This window comes from Schistocerca cancellata, chromosome 4, assembly GCF_023864275.1.
Source record: "Schistocerca cancellata isolate TAMUIC-IGC-003103 chromosome 4, iqSchCanc2.1, whole genome shotgun sequence".
NCBI classification, from domain to species: Eukaryota; Metazoa; Arthropoda; class Insecta; order Orthoptera; family Acrididae; genus Schistocerca; species Schistocerca cancellata.
Window position 1 is genome coordinate 564,874,481 of NC_064629.1, and position 16,127 is coordinate 564,890,607.

A 16,127-nucleotide genomic window follows, 5' to 3' on the forward strand; every position below is an offset into this window, starting at 1 on the left:
GAATAGTGCACGGTACATCCAAACCGTCATCGAACCCATTGTTCTACCATTCCTAGACCGGCAAGGGAACTTGCTGTTCCAACAGGACAATGCACGTCCGCATGTACCCGTGCCACCCAACGTGCTCTAGAAGGTGTAAGTCAACTACCCTGGCCAGCAAGATCTCCGGATCTGTCCCCCATTGAGCATGTTTGGGACTGGATGAAGCGTCGTCTCACGCGGTCTGCACGTCCAGCACGAACGCTGGTCCACCTGAGGCGCCAGGTGGAAATGGCATGGCAAGCCGTTCCACAGGACTACATCCAGTATCTCTACGATCGTCTCCATGGGAGAATAGCAGCCTGCATTGCTGCGAAAGGTGGATATACACTGTACTAGTGCCGACATTGTGCATGCTCTGTTGCCTGTGTCTATGTGCCTGTGGTTCTGTCAGTGTGATCATGTGATGTATCTGACCCCAGGAATGTGTCAATAAAGTTTCCCCTTCCTGGGACAATGAATTCACGGTGTTCTTATTTCAATTTCCAGGAGTGTATATGCTTTTCTGTGGCCTGTCTCTCTCCTGTTACAGACCATAATAATTGACAGTGACCCCTGTCGTCAATGTGTTTCCATGACAGTTCGCTCTGGTGGCTGCAATTTTCTCTCGATTCCATTTATTTCATTTCAATTCCGTGCAAAAATATTTCAGTTTTTAAGGCATGGTGCTTAATACAGTAGTCTCTTATATCTTTATGTCTGATATCAGCTAACTGCCTTTTCAGGCTACACTTATAATAATGTATCAACCTGATGACGACCTCTGTTTGAAAATAGCTGTAAATAAAATTTATCAATTGAGCAGCTTTTGGTTGTTTAAGGATGTAAGTCCTGGATCATTTCAAAGCTGTGAAGCAATTTCATCAAAAAGTAAAATGCATGGATTTGTTGGGCTCTATCTGTAAACTGCTTTATCATTTATATAGCATTCTGAAACATTTTACTTCAATATTAGGTGATTACTCATGTTTTAGACCAATAACTAATAAAGATATAATCTCATTTGCAGAATATAATGGTCAATCTTATCAGATGCTTTAAATAAGTCATAAAATACCATACTTAATGTTTAATAAAAATGTTGCATTATTAGTTTAGTGTAACAGCTGGTCTGAAATACAGTTGTGACTGGGAAAATATCTAATTACAGCAACCATTGTTAAAAGCAATAATTACTCACTTCTTAAAATCTTTTCAAGGTTTTGCATTTACAGGAACAAGATTTTTATTATCTTGTTATGAATATATGGCATGGTCACTCTGCCATAAGTGAATCACGAGATATAAATACTTTGAGACTCCCTCGATGGAATATAAAAGAAGATTGGTCTCCATGGAACTGTATTCTCCTTACTGATAATGAAACGAAGGCACATATAAATCTGGAGAATATAAATCAAGTATGTACATTGAGTAGCTTTTAGCTAAAGAATTCAGTGAAACTGTATCATTAGAAGCTCTATTCAGTCAGAATAAATCCTTACTCTTAATTTGTATGTACTGTGAAAGAAGTCAATACTGTATGCTGGAATATGACATGGAACCATATATCTGGGTTGTGTAAGCAGTGTTCTGTGATCATTTGTCCACTAAAACTTAAAATGTGGTTGGTTTCTGATCATGTTCTGGTGCACAATTTTAATCTACTATTACAATTATGAAAGCTGCATTTTTTTCACCTGCGCCAGAAAGTAATGCATTGCAATTTTTTTCTCAGCTGAAAACAATGCTATGAATGCAAAACATTATTTATGTATTATTTGAAGTCTCCTGAGCAAGCACACCAATTTTCCATCAATTCTGACAGATAGCATAGCTGCAGGACAGGCAATGTACGTTACAAGCAATGTGCCATCATTGAATTTCTCACTGCAGAGAAAGAAATTGTGGGGAATATTCGCAAATGCAGAGTCTATGGAGCACCTGCTGTCAACAGAAGTACAGTTAGTCACTGGGCATGGAGGGTGAGGTCATCAGAAGGCAGTTCGGCAGAGCTCCACAATTTGCAGTGGTCGTGGAGAACATCGATGGCTGTCACACCTGACATGTTGCAGCGAGCTGATGTTGTCATTCGCCATTAAAGAATGCCATTCATGGAAGACATGTTGAGGATGATCAGGGTGTGATTCACACAGTGAATCACTGGCTCCGCAACCAGGACAAGGATTGTTACCAACAGAGCATACATGCCCATGTTTAGCACTGGAGGAGGGCCATAGAATGAGATGGAGATTAGGTGGAAAATTATGATGTGTAGATGAAACACCATTCTTTCATGTATGTAATTCTCATTATGATCAATAAAAATATGTTGAAGAAAAAATTGTGGTGCATTACTTTCTGGGCAACTCTCGTATAATGACAGCAGAAAACTCCCGATAGGCATATTGAAGTGGTGACATCAAATGCATTCACCAACTTGCAAATGTACAAACTACTTGCAGCCACTTGATTTCATAAAGTGCTGACTGACCTGGCTATGGAAATATGTAAGTTAACGCTGATTAGAAGGATAAAACAATTCTATAATGTTCAGATTTGGGATTAATCGTGTGCTGTTTGACACAGTCATGTCAATTAAATTAGGCAAAAAGTTTCAAAATGACATGAAATGGAATGAGTATGTAATGATGGTAGTAGGGAAGGCAAATGGTTGACTTCAGTTTATTGAATGAATTTTAGAAGATTGTAAATTTATCTATAAAGAGGACTGCACATAGAACACTAGTCTGACCCATTCTTGAGTTCTGCTTGGCTGTTTGGGTTCCCCACCATGTCACTGTAAAGGAAGACACTGAGGCAGTTCACAAGTGTGTTGCTAGATTTGTTACCAGTAGGTTTGATCATCACTGGAGTGTTACGAAGATGCTTCATGAACTCAAACATTTCATGAAACACTATTGAGAAAGTTTACAGAATTGGCATTTATGGCTGACAACAGAATGATTCTATTGCCATCAACATATATTCTACATAAAGACAGTGAAGCCAAGATAAGAGAAATTAGAGCTCTTATGGAGGCATAAAAATAGCCATTTTTCCTTTGCTCCATATACGAGTGGTACAGGAAAGGGAATGACTAGTAGTGGTACAAGGTACCATCCATCATGCATCTTATGGTGGCTTGCTGAGTATGTACATACATGTGATGTGGAACAGTTTGGCTTGCTAGGCTTGTTTGAGACTGTAACAGCTTTCTGAGTCATTACAGCCTGTGATAATGTCTCCAGCATTGGAAGACAAAATGTTAGGCACAGAAATGTGACTTGGGCCAAGACCTAATACCAATAAAACAAAAATCACCAAGGATTCAAATACTGGCCAGAAAGGCTGCAATGTATGATGGAGAACTGAGTTGTTAAGTCAATAATATGCAATGTTAATAGAGGAACTCACTTGACAATGTGTCACTGTGAATAGCTACTGTGAAAGAAGCTAGAGGCTATCAGCTGAATTGATTTTCTGTGAACAGTCTTTGACATTATACCTGGCTGTTGTGTTAATTAAGAAATAGTCATTCACTTCCAGTGGCAATAAACATGGCTGCCCTCAGAATCCTAACTCCAGCCATCTGCATGAGTTGCCAACACTATCTGAAAGATATGTTTTCTTCTCCTCAAATTCATCCACTGCTGTATCTACTCATGGTCTTGTGGTAAATGACAGGTAGTGGAAATACAAATTTGAAAGTCTGAGACCATTTCCTCCTTTTTTAATTGTATTTTGTCTGTATCCTTCAAGTATCAGTCTCATGGGAATACAATGAAAATTTATTTTGCTTCCTAATACACCATTAACAGCAAAACTTTTCAGAACTATATTTCCAAAAGAGCTCATAGCTGCCTGTTCTGTCCAGAGCACTTTCTATTCAAGAGTACCCTCAATGCAGTAGATACTGGCCACTATCTTATGGTGAGTAGCCTGCAGCCAGGAGTTAATGATGCATCACACTTTGCACCCATGATCTACAGATCACCTAGCTACTTTCAATTTGGTAAGCATTTATTACCAGACAAAATATCGCCGACAAACAAGATGAACACCTTACAGGGATGTGACAACTGTTCATGCAGCATACAAGGTGAAAATGAATGTGAAAACATTATGTTGGTGTGTAAGTTCATATCATTTTTGTTTGACATGCAGGCTATTTTCTTTCAAGTTATACCATTGTTCTTGAGGTTAAATATCAAATTTGGAATATTTGAAGCAAATGTGTAGTGTTACAGGTGTCAAAAAATAGTATGTCAAATGGAAAAGTCTAATATTTGCCATATACAGTTTGCTTTCAGTTTAAGAGCAGCTCAAAACATTAATAGCAGATATGAAGTAAGTGCCACTGGAGAAAGCAATAGTAAAATGTTTTTCTTGTTTTGAGGAGGGTCATTTTTACCTGAATGGTTCTCCACATTCAGGACTACCCACTGGCTTTGATGAAGACCATTTAAACAGTTTATTGCATGATGGTTCATGTCAATGTACCTGATAATTATCAAATGTGATGAACTGTGACCATTTAACTTTTGTGCAACATTTGCAAGCAATGGTCAAGGTTCAAGTTCAAAACAAACAAACAAACAAAATTCAGTGGATGATATTAGTTGCATTTTTGATTGAGCATTATTAGTCTGATTGTGAACACTATTGAGCAGTCCTATCCAGTATTATTACTGATGATGGGATATAGTGCCTTTATGTTAATTTCATAAAAAGAAAGTAATGGCTGAGGCATAACACAATACATCTCTCCAACATAAGGCAGAGGGTGTTGTGAGCAACAAATTGCTTTCCAGGGATGTGACGTTTATTACTAACAACTGATATTAGGATGAGGAGGGGGAGGAGAAGATTACAGTTGAACATGCCACGACACAGTGTTCATTAGGGACGAAGCACAAGCTAGGATGAGGGAAGGATAGAGAAGTAAATCAGCCATGCCCTTTCATAGGAACCATCCTGACATTTGCTCTAGGTGATTTAGAGAAATCATGGAAAACCTACATCTGAATGGGTGGACTTGGGTTTGAACTATCATCTTCCTGAATGTGAGTACTATGTCACTCAGTATCTGATATTCATTGCAGCTATAATGTAAGATAAGTAGACAAGAAGACTACCTTAACTGCTGATACTAGATGATGATGTCTGTAGTGGACTGACCCGACAGCCAATCCACTATGACTTTTAGCCGAATAGCATGCGTTTAAGCTCATGCAGACTGGCGTGAGGTCTGGAGCAGATTAAAGGAGTTGAGTCTAATAAATAAAGTATGGAGTTGATATAATACTTAACTTTAATCCATAATTGGAGAACATCGCTCTTGTTGATACATTATATAATCTCAATATAAACTGGTCATGGCGCCTTGCTAGGTTGTAGCAAATGACGTAGCTGAAGGCTATGCTAACTATCGTCTCGGCAAATGAGAGCGTATTTGTCAGTGTAGCTTCGCTAGCAAAGTCGGCTGTACAACTGGGGCGAGTGGTAGGACATCTCTCTAGACCTGCCGTGTGGCGGCGCTCGGTCTGCAATCACTGACAGTGGCGACACGCGGGTCCGACGTATACTAGTGGACCGCGGCCGATTTAAAGGCTACCACCTAGCAAGTGTGGTGTCTGGCGGTGACACCACATTCCTCCCCCGCAAATTGGCGTACGGTTGTATTATAAGGCTTCCGCCTGCTGTGGGGAGGACCCCATGTTGACGTATGCGACGAGGTGGGGAGCCTAACAACAGGCGAGGTTGTGCCACCCGCACCCGGCCGTTCGGTCCGAGGGGAGCTAGGAAACGCCTGAAAACCTAGTCCAGGGTGCACGCCAACATGCAGGGTATGCGCCCTAAGATAGTCAGGAGGGGCCGAAGGGTCGACCTCCATCGAGTCAGAGCACCTGACGGGTGAAGATGACAGATGGTCCGGAGTGGGCAAGAGTTCCATGTCGGAGGACAACTGGTCACGGGAAGTGATCGGTGGCGCGTGACCCAGGGAGGCGCCCGGCGGTTGCAGCGAAGCGTCCACTGCGGGCGTCGCCGGCGGGAGAACAGGCGGCGGCGTCGCGTCGCCATGGGGCAAAATGGAAGGCAGTGTCGGTAACACCTGGGGATGAGGCGAGCCAGTAGATGGGTCCCCAGGGCGCTGACCGGACGGCACCGTCGCTGAAAGCAGACGGGGAGCGGCAGATCCCGTGCGACGACAGAGGCGCAGCTGATTGAGACGCCGACGCACCTCAGCAGAGGCCCCCAAAACCAGATACATAGCGTGGCCAAGGCAGCGAAGAATGCACCCTGCGAGCCAATGTCGTGAACCGCGATAGTTGCGAAAGTATACAATGTCGCCTGGGGCAAAAGCAGGTGTCTGCCGCTGCACAGGAACCTGATGCGGCGGATATAGCAAAGACATCAAGGTTCGATGAGGGCGACCATGAAGCAACTCAGTCGGCGAGCGACCATCTCGGGGCTGAGAGCAATACGAGGACAAAAAGACCAATAACGCGTCCTCCCGAGAATGCGACTCTTTCAATGTCAACATCTGTGACTTGAAAGTCCGGACCAAACGTTCAGCGGCACCGTTTGACTGTTACGAAAACGGCGCGGACGTCAGATGTTGAATACCATTGGCCTTGCAGAATGACTGAAATTCTGCAGACATGAATTGTGGGCCATTGTCAGAAACAATAGTCTGTGGAAGACCTTCAATGCAAAAGATAGCAGACAACGCTTGGATTGTGGCAGAAGACGTCGTGGAAGACATCCGGACAACAAAAGGAAAATTACTGAATGAACCGACCACAACCAACCATCGAGCATTCCAGAATGGACCAGCAAAATCGATGTGTAAGTGTTGCCAAGGGGAAGTGGCTTTTGGCCATGCAAAGAATTTCCGCAGTGGTGCGGATTGTTGTTCGGCACACGCCATGCAAGAAGAGCACATATTCGTAATCGCAGCATCGATTCCGAACCAAGTACAGTGCCAACGAGCAAGTTGTTTCGTTCTCACTATACCCCAATGTCCTCGGTGGAGAAGCTGTAAGACAGAGGACTGTAACGAATGTGGGACCACGACCCTGGACTGATCATTATCACAACGCAACAGCAAAACACCACGTCGAACAAAAAGTCTCTCCTTGTGAGCAAAAAATCGGCGAACCAACGGATCCTCGATCCGTGACTTTGACAAGGGCCATTGCGTAGCAACAAAACGCAGAACGGTAGCAAGGACAGGGTCGGCAGCTGTGGCTGTAGCTACATGACGAAAATCAATCGGAAACGATTCGACCATGTCATCAGTTTCCGAATCAATGAACATGCAAGCAAGTTCGGAAGAATCAAATGCTCTATCCTCAGCAACAGGCAAATGGGACAACGCATCGGCGTTTCCGTGCTTAGCAGTGGACCGATACAAGATATCGTAGCGGTACTGCGAGAGGAAAATAGACCAGCGAATGAATTTCTGTGCTGTACGTGGAGGTACAGGCTTGGTCGGATGAAAAAGCAATGTCAAAGGTTTGTGGTCTGTGATGATGGTAAAGTGACGACCATACAAGAAATCATGAAACTTTGTAACACCAAAGACGAGAGCCAAAGCTTCTTTCTCAATCTGTGAATAATTTGTTTGCGCTGACGAGAGCAATTTGGACGCAAAGGCAATAGGGCAATCGTGCGAACCATCTTTGTGCGCAAGCACAGCACCGATCCCGAAATCCGATGCATCTACCGTCAACAAAAGGGGTGTCTGGGGATCGAATGGCGTAAGGCAAGTATTGGAGAGCAACGCCGATTTCAACTGGCGAAAGGCGCGTTCGCATTCCGTCATCCAGATGAACGGAACACCTTTACGGCGTAAGCGATGAAGCGGAGCTGAAATGGAAGAGGTGTGGCGCACGTATTTATGATAATTTATTTTACCCATCACACTCTGTAGCTGCTTCAAATTCTGTGGCGAAGGCAAGTCTTGTATGGCACAGAGGTGCTCTGGACTGGGATGTATGCCTTGGGCATTGAGTACATGTCCCAGATATGGCAAATCACGAGCAAAAAACACACATTTGTCCTTCCGCAAGTGAAGACCATTTTGTCGCAAGACCTGAAATAATGTTCTGAGATTGGCTAAATGTTCTTCTTCCGTCTTTCCGGAGATCACAATATCGTCCAGATAGTTTGATGCAGTAAGGACCGTCGCACAAACAGTTTGTATATATTGCTGAAACAATGCAGGGGTGGATGCACACCCGAATGGCAGTCTTTTGAATCGGTACAAACCAAGGCGCGTGTTAACCACCAACACGCGCTGGGATTCTTCGTCCACCAGTATTTGCAAGTACACATCTGCTAGGTCCAACTTCGAAAAATATTTACCCGGGCAGAGTTTGTCAAAAAGATCTTCCGGGCGGGGTAAAGGAAAAGTAGCAGTCACAAGTTGTGGATTCACTGTTGCCTTGAAGTCCACGCAAAGTCTCAACTTTCTGGAAGGTTTTTGCAAAATTACTAAGGGTGATGCCCAAAGAGAAGCCTGTACACGTTCAATTACACCTTGTGATTCCAAATCGTGTAATGTTCTTGCGACCTCATCACGCAATGCGTGAGGAACATTGCGCGCTCTGAAAAATTTCGGTTGCACGTTTACTTTCAGTTCCAAATGTGCTTCATAGTTCTTAGCGCAACCAAGGCCCGGTGCAAAAATGTCTGCAAATTCTTCACATAGACGAGAAACACTGTCTGAAGGCACAGTCTGGCTCACTGATAGGACCTGATGACTATAGACAAGTTAAACAACTGAAATAAATCTAAACTAAACAAGTTCACTGCAGAAGAAGAACAAAGGACGTAAAATGACACAAGTTTTGTTCGTCCCTTGTATGTTGCAAGAAGGCTGCACTGTCCTAACACAGGGATTGCTTGTCCTGAATAACTAGTTAGCTTAACATTTGCGGCACGCAACGGAGGTTTGCCCAGTTGTTTGTACGTGTCTTTATTGATTAGTGGAACTGCAGCTCCGGTATCGAGCTGGAATGGGATCACGGCACCATTAATGTCCAAATCTGCAAAAAGTTTATCGTCCTGCTGACGACAAGAGCGACTGTCTCGTGAAACGTGAACAGACACTGGTACAGAATCACTTGCGACATGACGGGATTTCCGTTGACGTCGACGCACACTTTGCGTGGTACGAACACAGTCACTATTAGAGAGAGTAGCAATGGGCAGAGTGGAATGAACTACATGAATGTCCATGGGCGAAGGTTCACGAGCCTGAGTATCTTGGTTCGATTCCGGCGCGAATCAAAGGGCCTGGAATGGTTGTGAGTGTCCGATCTGAGCTTTTTCTGGCAAACACTTTGAACATGTCCTTTTTTATGACAGAAAAAGCAAATAGCTTGGCATGATGGGCAATTCTCACGCGAATGTCTAGTAGCACACCGCGGGCATGACTTTAGTACTGCATTTGCTTGCTTACGCGGCACACGTGGCTGCGCGGACGGGCGCGAGGGCTGTTTACTGTTCCGTGCAACTCGCCCGGTGGGCCGGTTAATGTGACACACGGCTGGCAAAGTTTCAAATGAATCCTGAGCAAAGTCAAGTGTGTCCTGCCTATCCAATATGTCCAGCACTTGTTGAAGGGAGGGATTGACTAGTTTCAAAATCTGTTCCTGTATACGAACATCAGAAACGTTCTGTGCAATTGCATCACGTACCGTAGTATCGGAATAAGGGAGTCCACATTCACACTCAAAAGCACAATCCCTAGTAAGGCCTTGCAAAGTTGCAACCCACTCCCGATTAGTCTGACCGGCCGCACGTTTTGTACGAAAGAAGGTATACCTTTTTGCAACTACATTGACTGATTCTTTGAAATAGGCATCTAATGCAGACAAAATTTCTTCGTAGGACAGAGTTGCTACGTCATGTCAGGGAATAATTTCACTCTCACACGGTACGTCTGCACCCCTACACAAGAAAGCAAAAAAGGCTGCCGCTCAATACCTTGAATTCTGTAGGCGGTGAGATGGAATCCAAATTGGCGTGACCACTCCGTCCAGCTTTCCAGTGCCGCATCAAAAGGACGAAAAGGTGGTGGAACTGCGTGTTGTGGCTGCGGTAGCGGTGGAGCGGCGGCGGCCACATCGTTTTGCATCGCACGTTGACCCTGGACGAGCTGTCCAAGGGCATCCAATAAGGCCTGCGTCTGCTGATTCTACAAGCGATAAAATTCGGACAGTACATCTGGAGATTGTGGCGAAGCCATGACACAAGTAATTTAAGCAAGTATAAAGAAGAAGACCATTTTTACACTCGTCGCCAACTGTAGTGGACTGACCTGACAGTGAATCCACTATGACTTGTAGCCGAATAGCATGCGTTTAAGCTCACGCAGACTGGCGTGAGGCCTGGAACAGATTAAAGGAGTTGAGTCTAATAAATAAAGTACGGAGTTGATGTAATACTTAACTTTAATCCATAATTGGAGAACATCGCTCTTGTTGATACATTATATAATCTCAATATAAACTGGTCATGGCGCCTTGCTAGGTTGTAGCAAATGACGTAGCTGAAGGCTATGCTAACTATCGTCTCGGCAAATGAGAGCGTATTTGTCAGTGTAGCTTCGCTAGTAAAGTCGGCTGTACAACTGGGGCGAGTGCTAGGACGTCTCTCTAGACCTGCCGTGTGGCGGCGCTCGGTCTGCAATCACTGACAGTGGCGACACGCGGGTCCGACGTATACTAGCGGACCGTGGCCGATTTAAAGGCTACCACCTAGCAAGTGTGGTGTCTGGCGGTGACACCACAATGTCTGCCTGAGCTCTCCTGATTTGACAAAGGAGGCCAGCCAGGAGCTTGATTGGGTGGCCATCCTTCACTGCACTTACTCCACCAATCTTGCCCCCTCAGATGTTCACAGTCTTTACTCCTTAAAGATTGTCCTTCAAGTAAATTCCTTTCCAAATGAAAATGTACTTCAAATTTTGCTTAAGAACTGTAACCAGCAGTTTTCTGCAGATCAGAATGGAAAAACTACACAGACATTGTCCCACAGTTGTAGATAATGTGACAGAATATACTCTTAACAATTAAGTTCTGTCTTGCATTTATCTGTCATGTACAATTAACTAACAAACAAATTAAAAAATTGATAGAGTCACTTATTGGAAAATCATTGACTAATTCAGTTATAGTTTCACACATTGGTAGAACTATTCATTCATTCTTTTTACTGAAAGCAGCCTCTGGGTGCAACTGAATGACAACACTGGATTCACTCAGTAGTCATTTTGCATATTTTCTGAATTACTCATTCTTTCTTTTCAAGTGAAATCAGTCTGTAAGTTTTCTAATGGTTGAACTATGTATTCAGTCTTTCAACTGAAACTGCTCTATAGTGTTTTAGTCTGACTGAGTTATCCACTCATTCCTCCAATGGAAGGCATTCTTTTCATCATTTAAAACTGATTAATATATTGCTGAATTAAGTTCTTCCAAATGCAACTAACCCTTTATGTTCTGAATTTTTGTTGTTTGGTTTTAATTATTTTAAATATTTTTAATGTTATTGTGGCAGGTTGGAAGTCACTTTAGTAGAAAGAAAATTGGAGAAATATATGTTTTTGGTGTTTTATTTCACTTTTTTCAAAGAGGGGCTTCAGAGACCCATCAGGTCATAATGGTCCAGTCATTGACAGATGTTACTTAATGAGAACTGGTCTTGTTAAAAACATTCTCTCTCATTGAGACATAAAAACACCTTACACTTGAAGCACTTTGAGTGAGTTCTGGATTCTATATTGTAAATAGCGTAGCTTCCAAATTTTCCATTATTAGCAATAAAATATGTGCATGAGCCCCAAGATTTTGGGTTCAAATTTCATTTGAAAACAAAAACCTCCTTTTCTTCTTTTATTCTGAAAATAATTTCGATCTATTTCTTGTTATCACTACCCTCACCAAATTGAATTTCCTCATCTTCTGGGGAATAAGTGAAAATATAGTGTGGTATCATTTCTTGTTTGTCTGGTCTGTAAATTGATCAGTTTGAATTATTCAAGAATGTGTTTTGTTTCAGAATCACTATTTTTATAAATTGGTGTATCAATATCAGATATGGAGAACTTCTAGAGTAAGTCCATTATCTCCTTACCTTCCAGTTACCAGTATGTTACCATGGCCTGTTATGCAAAAACATGAAGCTATAGACATGATGGGACTTACAAGTACAGAATATTTTACACAAAACTTTTCCAAAAATTTGTAATATTTTTGCTTTGAAACAGTTGTTAGCATAAATAGATTTAAAATGAAATTGGGGGGAAAATATAAGGACCAGACTGACACAGTAAACACTCAAACCCAAGCACAGAATGACCAACATCAAACCAAACACATCTAAATAGCATGAGTATTGCAAGTGCTCAAATTCAAACTGCCCTAGAGCCACAGGTAATACATTCATAAAAGTACGGTGATATGTTAACAATGTAAGAATAAACAGGGTGCAACAGTCCTGATAGGCTCCTAATGAAAGAGAATGTTTTATGCTCTTCTTATTTTTAAAAAGAAATGTGGGACTGAAAAAGTCCCATCAGATCATAAAGTGTTAACGTGTATTTAATTAACATGATGTGTTGTTGGGTGTACTAAGATAAGTATAAAAGTCATGTTAGCAGTACATGAAGAAGAAAGGGACTTCAACAAATTTTAGTGATTGATTGCATTCAAATTTACTGGAAAGATATGGTGCTGATTAATCATTTGAATCTAGCACTTAAACAATTATTCGGCCATTTGTGTGGATGTTATATATATTGTGCAGACAATCATGTTATAGGCTATGTACACACAAATCACACACATACACACAAAACTGTCTTCATATAACAGCCTTTGAGAAGTACGAGCTATAGTATTTCACAGGCATGGAAGAAGTACTATTCACAGTCACACATTGGTACTTCGGGTTTACAGTTAAGCCCGTCTATAACTACAACTGTAAACAATGTGCAACAACATTTGCATCCACCTGGATCACTGGGAGAGACAACTGGAGTAACTTGATTCTTGATGCACTCAATTCTAGGTGGAAACATTGAATCATTTTAGAATTGTTAAATTATTATTGTTGACTGCAGTCTGTTATCACCTGTCATCACTTTTATTGTTATTATGATATTTGCATTTTATCAATAAGTAGGTTTTAATTCTTTTTTATTCCATGTTTATGTATAGGCATTTACTTAACAATGAACTTCGTGTATGGATCAAAATGCTCTGCAGTGTGGAAATGGAGGAAATCATATTACTGGATAAATAGTGATTCTCAAGATAAATTCAGTGTGATAAACCATATTAGAAAAGATTATTAATATATTGAAACTATGTTAATTTAAGAAATTTGAATAAGGTTAATGAATGATGACAAATATTTCTTGCAAAGAAATACTTCTGACAAATGACAGTTGTTGTTGTTGTTGTTGTTGTCATTGTTGTAATCTTCAATCTAAGTATGATTTTGGTGCTGCTCTCCATGCTACTCTATCCTGTGCAAGCCTCTTCTTCTCTAAATAACTACTGCAACCCACTTTCACTTGAACCTGCTTACTGTATCCATCTCATGGTTATCCTCTGCAACTGTTAACCCCCACACTTCCCTCCAGTACTAAATTGGTGATTTCTTGATATCTCAGAATGTGTCCTATTAGCTGTATTCTTTTAGTCAAATTAAGCCACAAATTTCTTTTCTCCCCAATTCTTTTCAGTACCTCCTCATTAGTTACGTGACCTACCCATCTAATCTTCAGAATTCAAAACCTTCTGATATCTTCTTGTTTGAACTGCTTTTTGTCCATGTATCACTTCCATACAAGGCTACACTCCAGACAAATGACTTCAGAAAGACTTCCTAACACTTAAATTTATATTTGCTGGTAACAAATTTCTCCTCTTCAGAAAATATTTTTTGCCATTGACAGTCAATGTCTTTTATCCTCTGTACTTCAGCTATCACTGACTATCATCATTGACTATTTTACTGCCCAGTTAGAAAAAATGCACCATTTACATTTAATGTCTCATTTCCTAACCTAATTCCTTCAGCATCACCTGATTTAATTCAACTACATTCCACTACTCTTGTTTTGCTTTTGTTAATGGTCATCTTACATCCTCCTTTCAAGACACTATCCATCCAGTTCAACAGCATTTCCAAGTCCTTTGCTGTCTCTGAAAGATTTGCAATGTCACTGGCAAACTGCAAAGTTTGTATTTCTTCTCCCTGATCTTTAATACCCTTAAAAATATTTCCTTGTTCTCCTTCACAACTTTCTCAATGTACAGACAGAATAACACTGGGGATAGGCTACAACCTATCATACTCCCTTCTCAACCACTGCTTGCCTTTCATTCCCTTTGACTCTTATAACTGCTGCCTGGATTCTGTACAAGTTTTAAATAACCCTTTGCTTCTTGCATTTTACCCCTGCTACCTCCAGTAATTTAAAGAGTGCATTCTTGTCATTGTCAAAATCTTCCTTCAAATCTATAAATACTATAAACATAGATTTACCTTTCCTTAAGCTATCTTGTAAGATAAGTTGTCGGGTCAGTATTGCCTCATGTGTTCCAACATTTCCCTGGAAATCAAACTCATCTTCCCCAAGGTTGGCATCTACCAGTTTTTCCAGTCAGCTGTAAATAATTTGTGTCAGTATTTTGCAACCATGACATTAAATTGATAGTTGGGTAATATTAACACCTGTCAGCACCTTAAAGAAATATATCTTTTATGCTTTCTGTTCACATCATCTCAGCATTTACCAAAAGAGGATTAGTGGTGATGGGTTCAAACTAGTGAGAAGAGACAGACAACACTTCAATAAATTTAAATAAAAAAGTAATTGTTCATCTTGTTAAACATAAATTTATAATGTAACACCTGTCTTAACCTTTTAAGAGCAACCAAAAATCCATTTTTAATGCCAGATGTTAAAAAAATCATATAGTAAATAAATACACAAATTCTGAAAATACATCATTTTTATAAATATACTTTTTATTCACCTCTCCTTGAAATAAGATATGTTTTTTGTCTACAAAAAAGTTGGTAACCATAGTCATGCTTCATGTATAACTGAAAAGGCTGAAAAGGTATGTACATGAACTCACTCAAACCCATAGACTGAGTCAAAACGTTCATATAGCTGATTTAACTGTTACAGCCTTGAGTCAGTCACTTGTCTTACATTGAGTGAAACCACAAAAACCTAGAGAGTGACTGTAAACCATTCATGATGCTGATGTGGTTGCCGAGACTATTTTCACTCAGTTGTTTCATTCAACTGAAAAAAAAAAAAAAAAAAGAAAAACACAGTTGACTGGCCAAGTGGTTGTTAAAATCATTCAGTTCTTCCATCAGTAAAAAAAATGAACTAGAAAAACATGTACTCACCAACAGCAATGTATTACAACTTATCACTCTAACCTTACAAAGAAAGTCTATTTTAACTAAATGAGAAATGATATAGCATGGACCTGCTCAAAACTTCACAAATCAGTAAGTCATTATATACTTTTTACTATGAAATGACCTTGTCTATGTACAGTTCTGTCATACTCAAGAATCATTTCAGGACTACTATAACAGTGTGGCAGTCTGGCAGTGGAAATAGATGCATTAAATTACACAGTTAACAAATTATTCAATGCCACACATTAACGTATCAAATTGTATACTAACAAAAAAAAAAAAAAAAAAAAATCTGCAAAAGCAGAAAAATGCAGTATTAATGAGTGTGAGGGTCCAAAGTTCATAAATTTTTCACCTCTATGTCTACAAGGTGCTGAACTGAAAATGTGAGAATACTTGTGATGGAGATATTTTTTTAAGATTTCCTTGCACATTTTTCAGTCTGACTGCTTACAGCTTAGCTAGTGAGGAGGTAAAAAGCTGACAAAATATACTGGATCCCCAGCAAGATTGGAACTGACAGATAAGGCATCCTTTGCTTTATGAAGCAACCACATTAGCACTGTGCTAGTGAGCTGCTGCCGCATTACCGCTCTCATTGCCAGACTGACGAATAAGGCAGCTAATTTGCAATTTTA

The 16,127-nt window shown here is 40.8% G+C and overlaps 1 protein-coding gene across 1 annotated transcript in view; it reads left to right on the forward strand.

Annotated features, from left to right (window-relative positions):
• Positions 1-16,127, forward strand: part of LOC126184329 (IQ and ubiquitin-like domain-containing protein) — a 201,682-nt gene that overhangs the window by 172,926 nt on the left and 12,629 nt on the right. Inside the window, exon 8 of the mRNA XM_049926704.1 lies at positions 1,254-1,439. Coding sequence (XP_049782661.1) covers positions 1,254-1,439 — 186 coding nt within the window. The remainder of the gene's footprint in view (positions 1-1,253; positions 1,440-16,127) is intronic.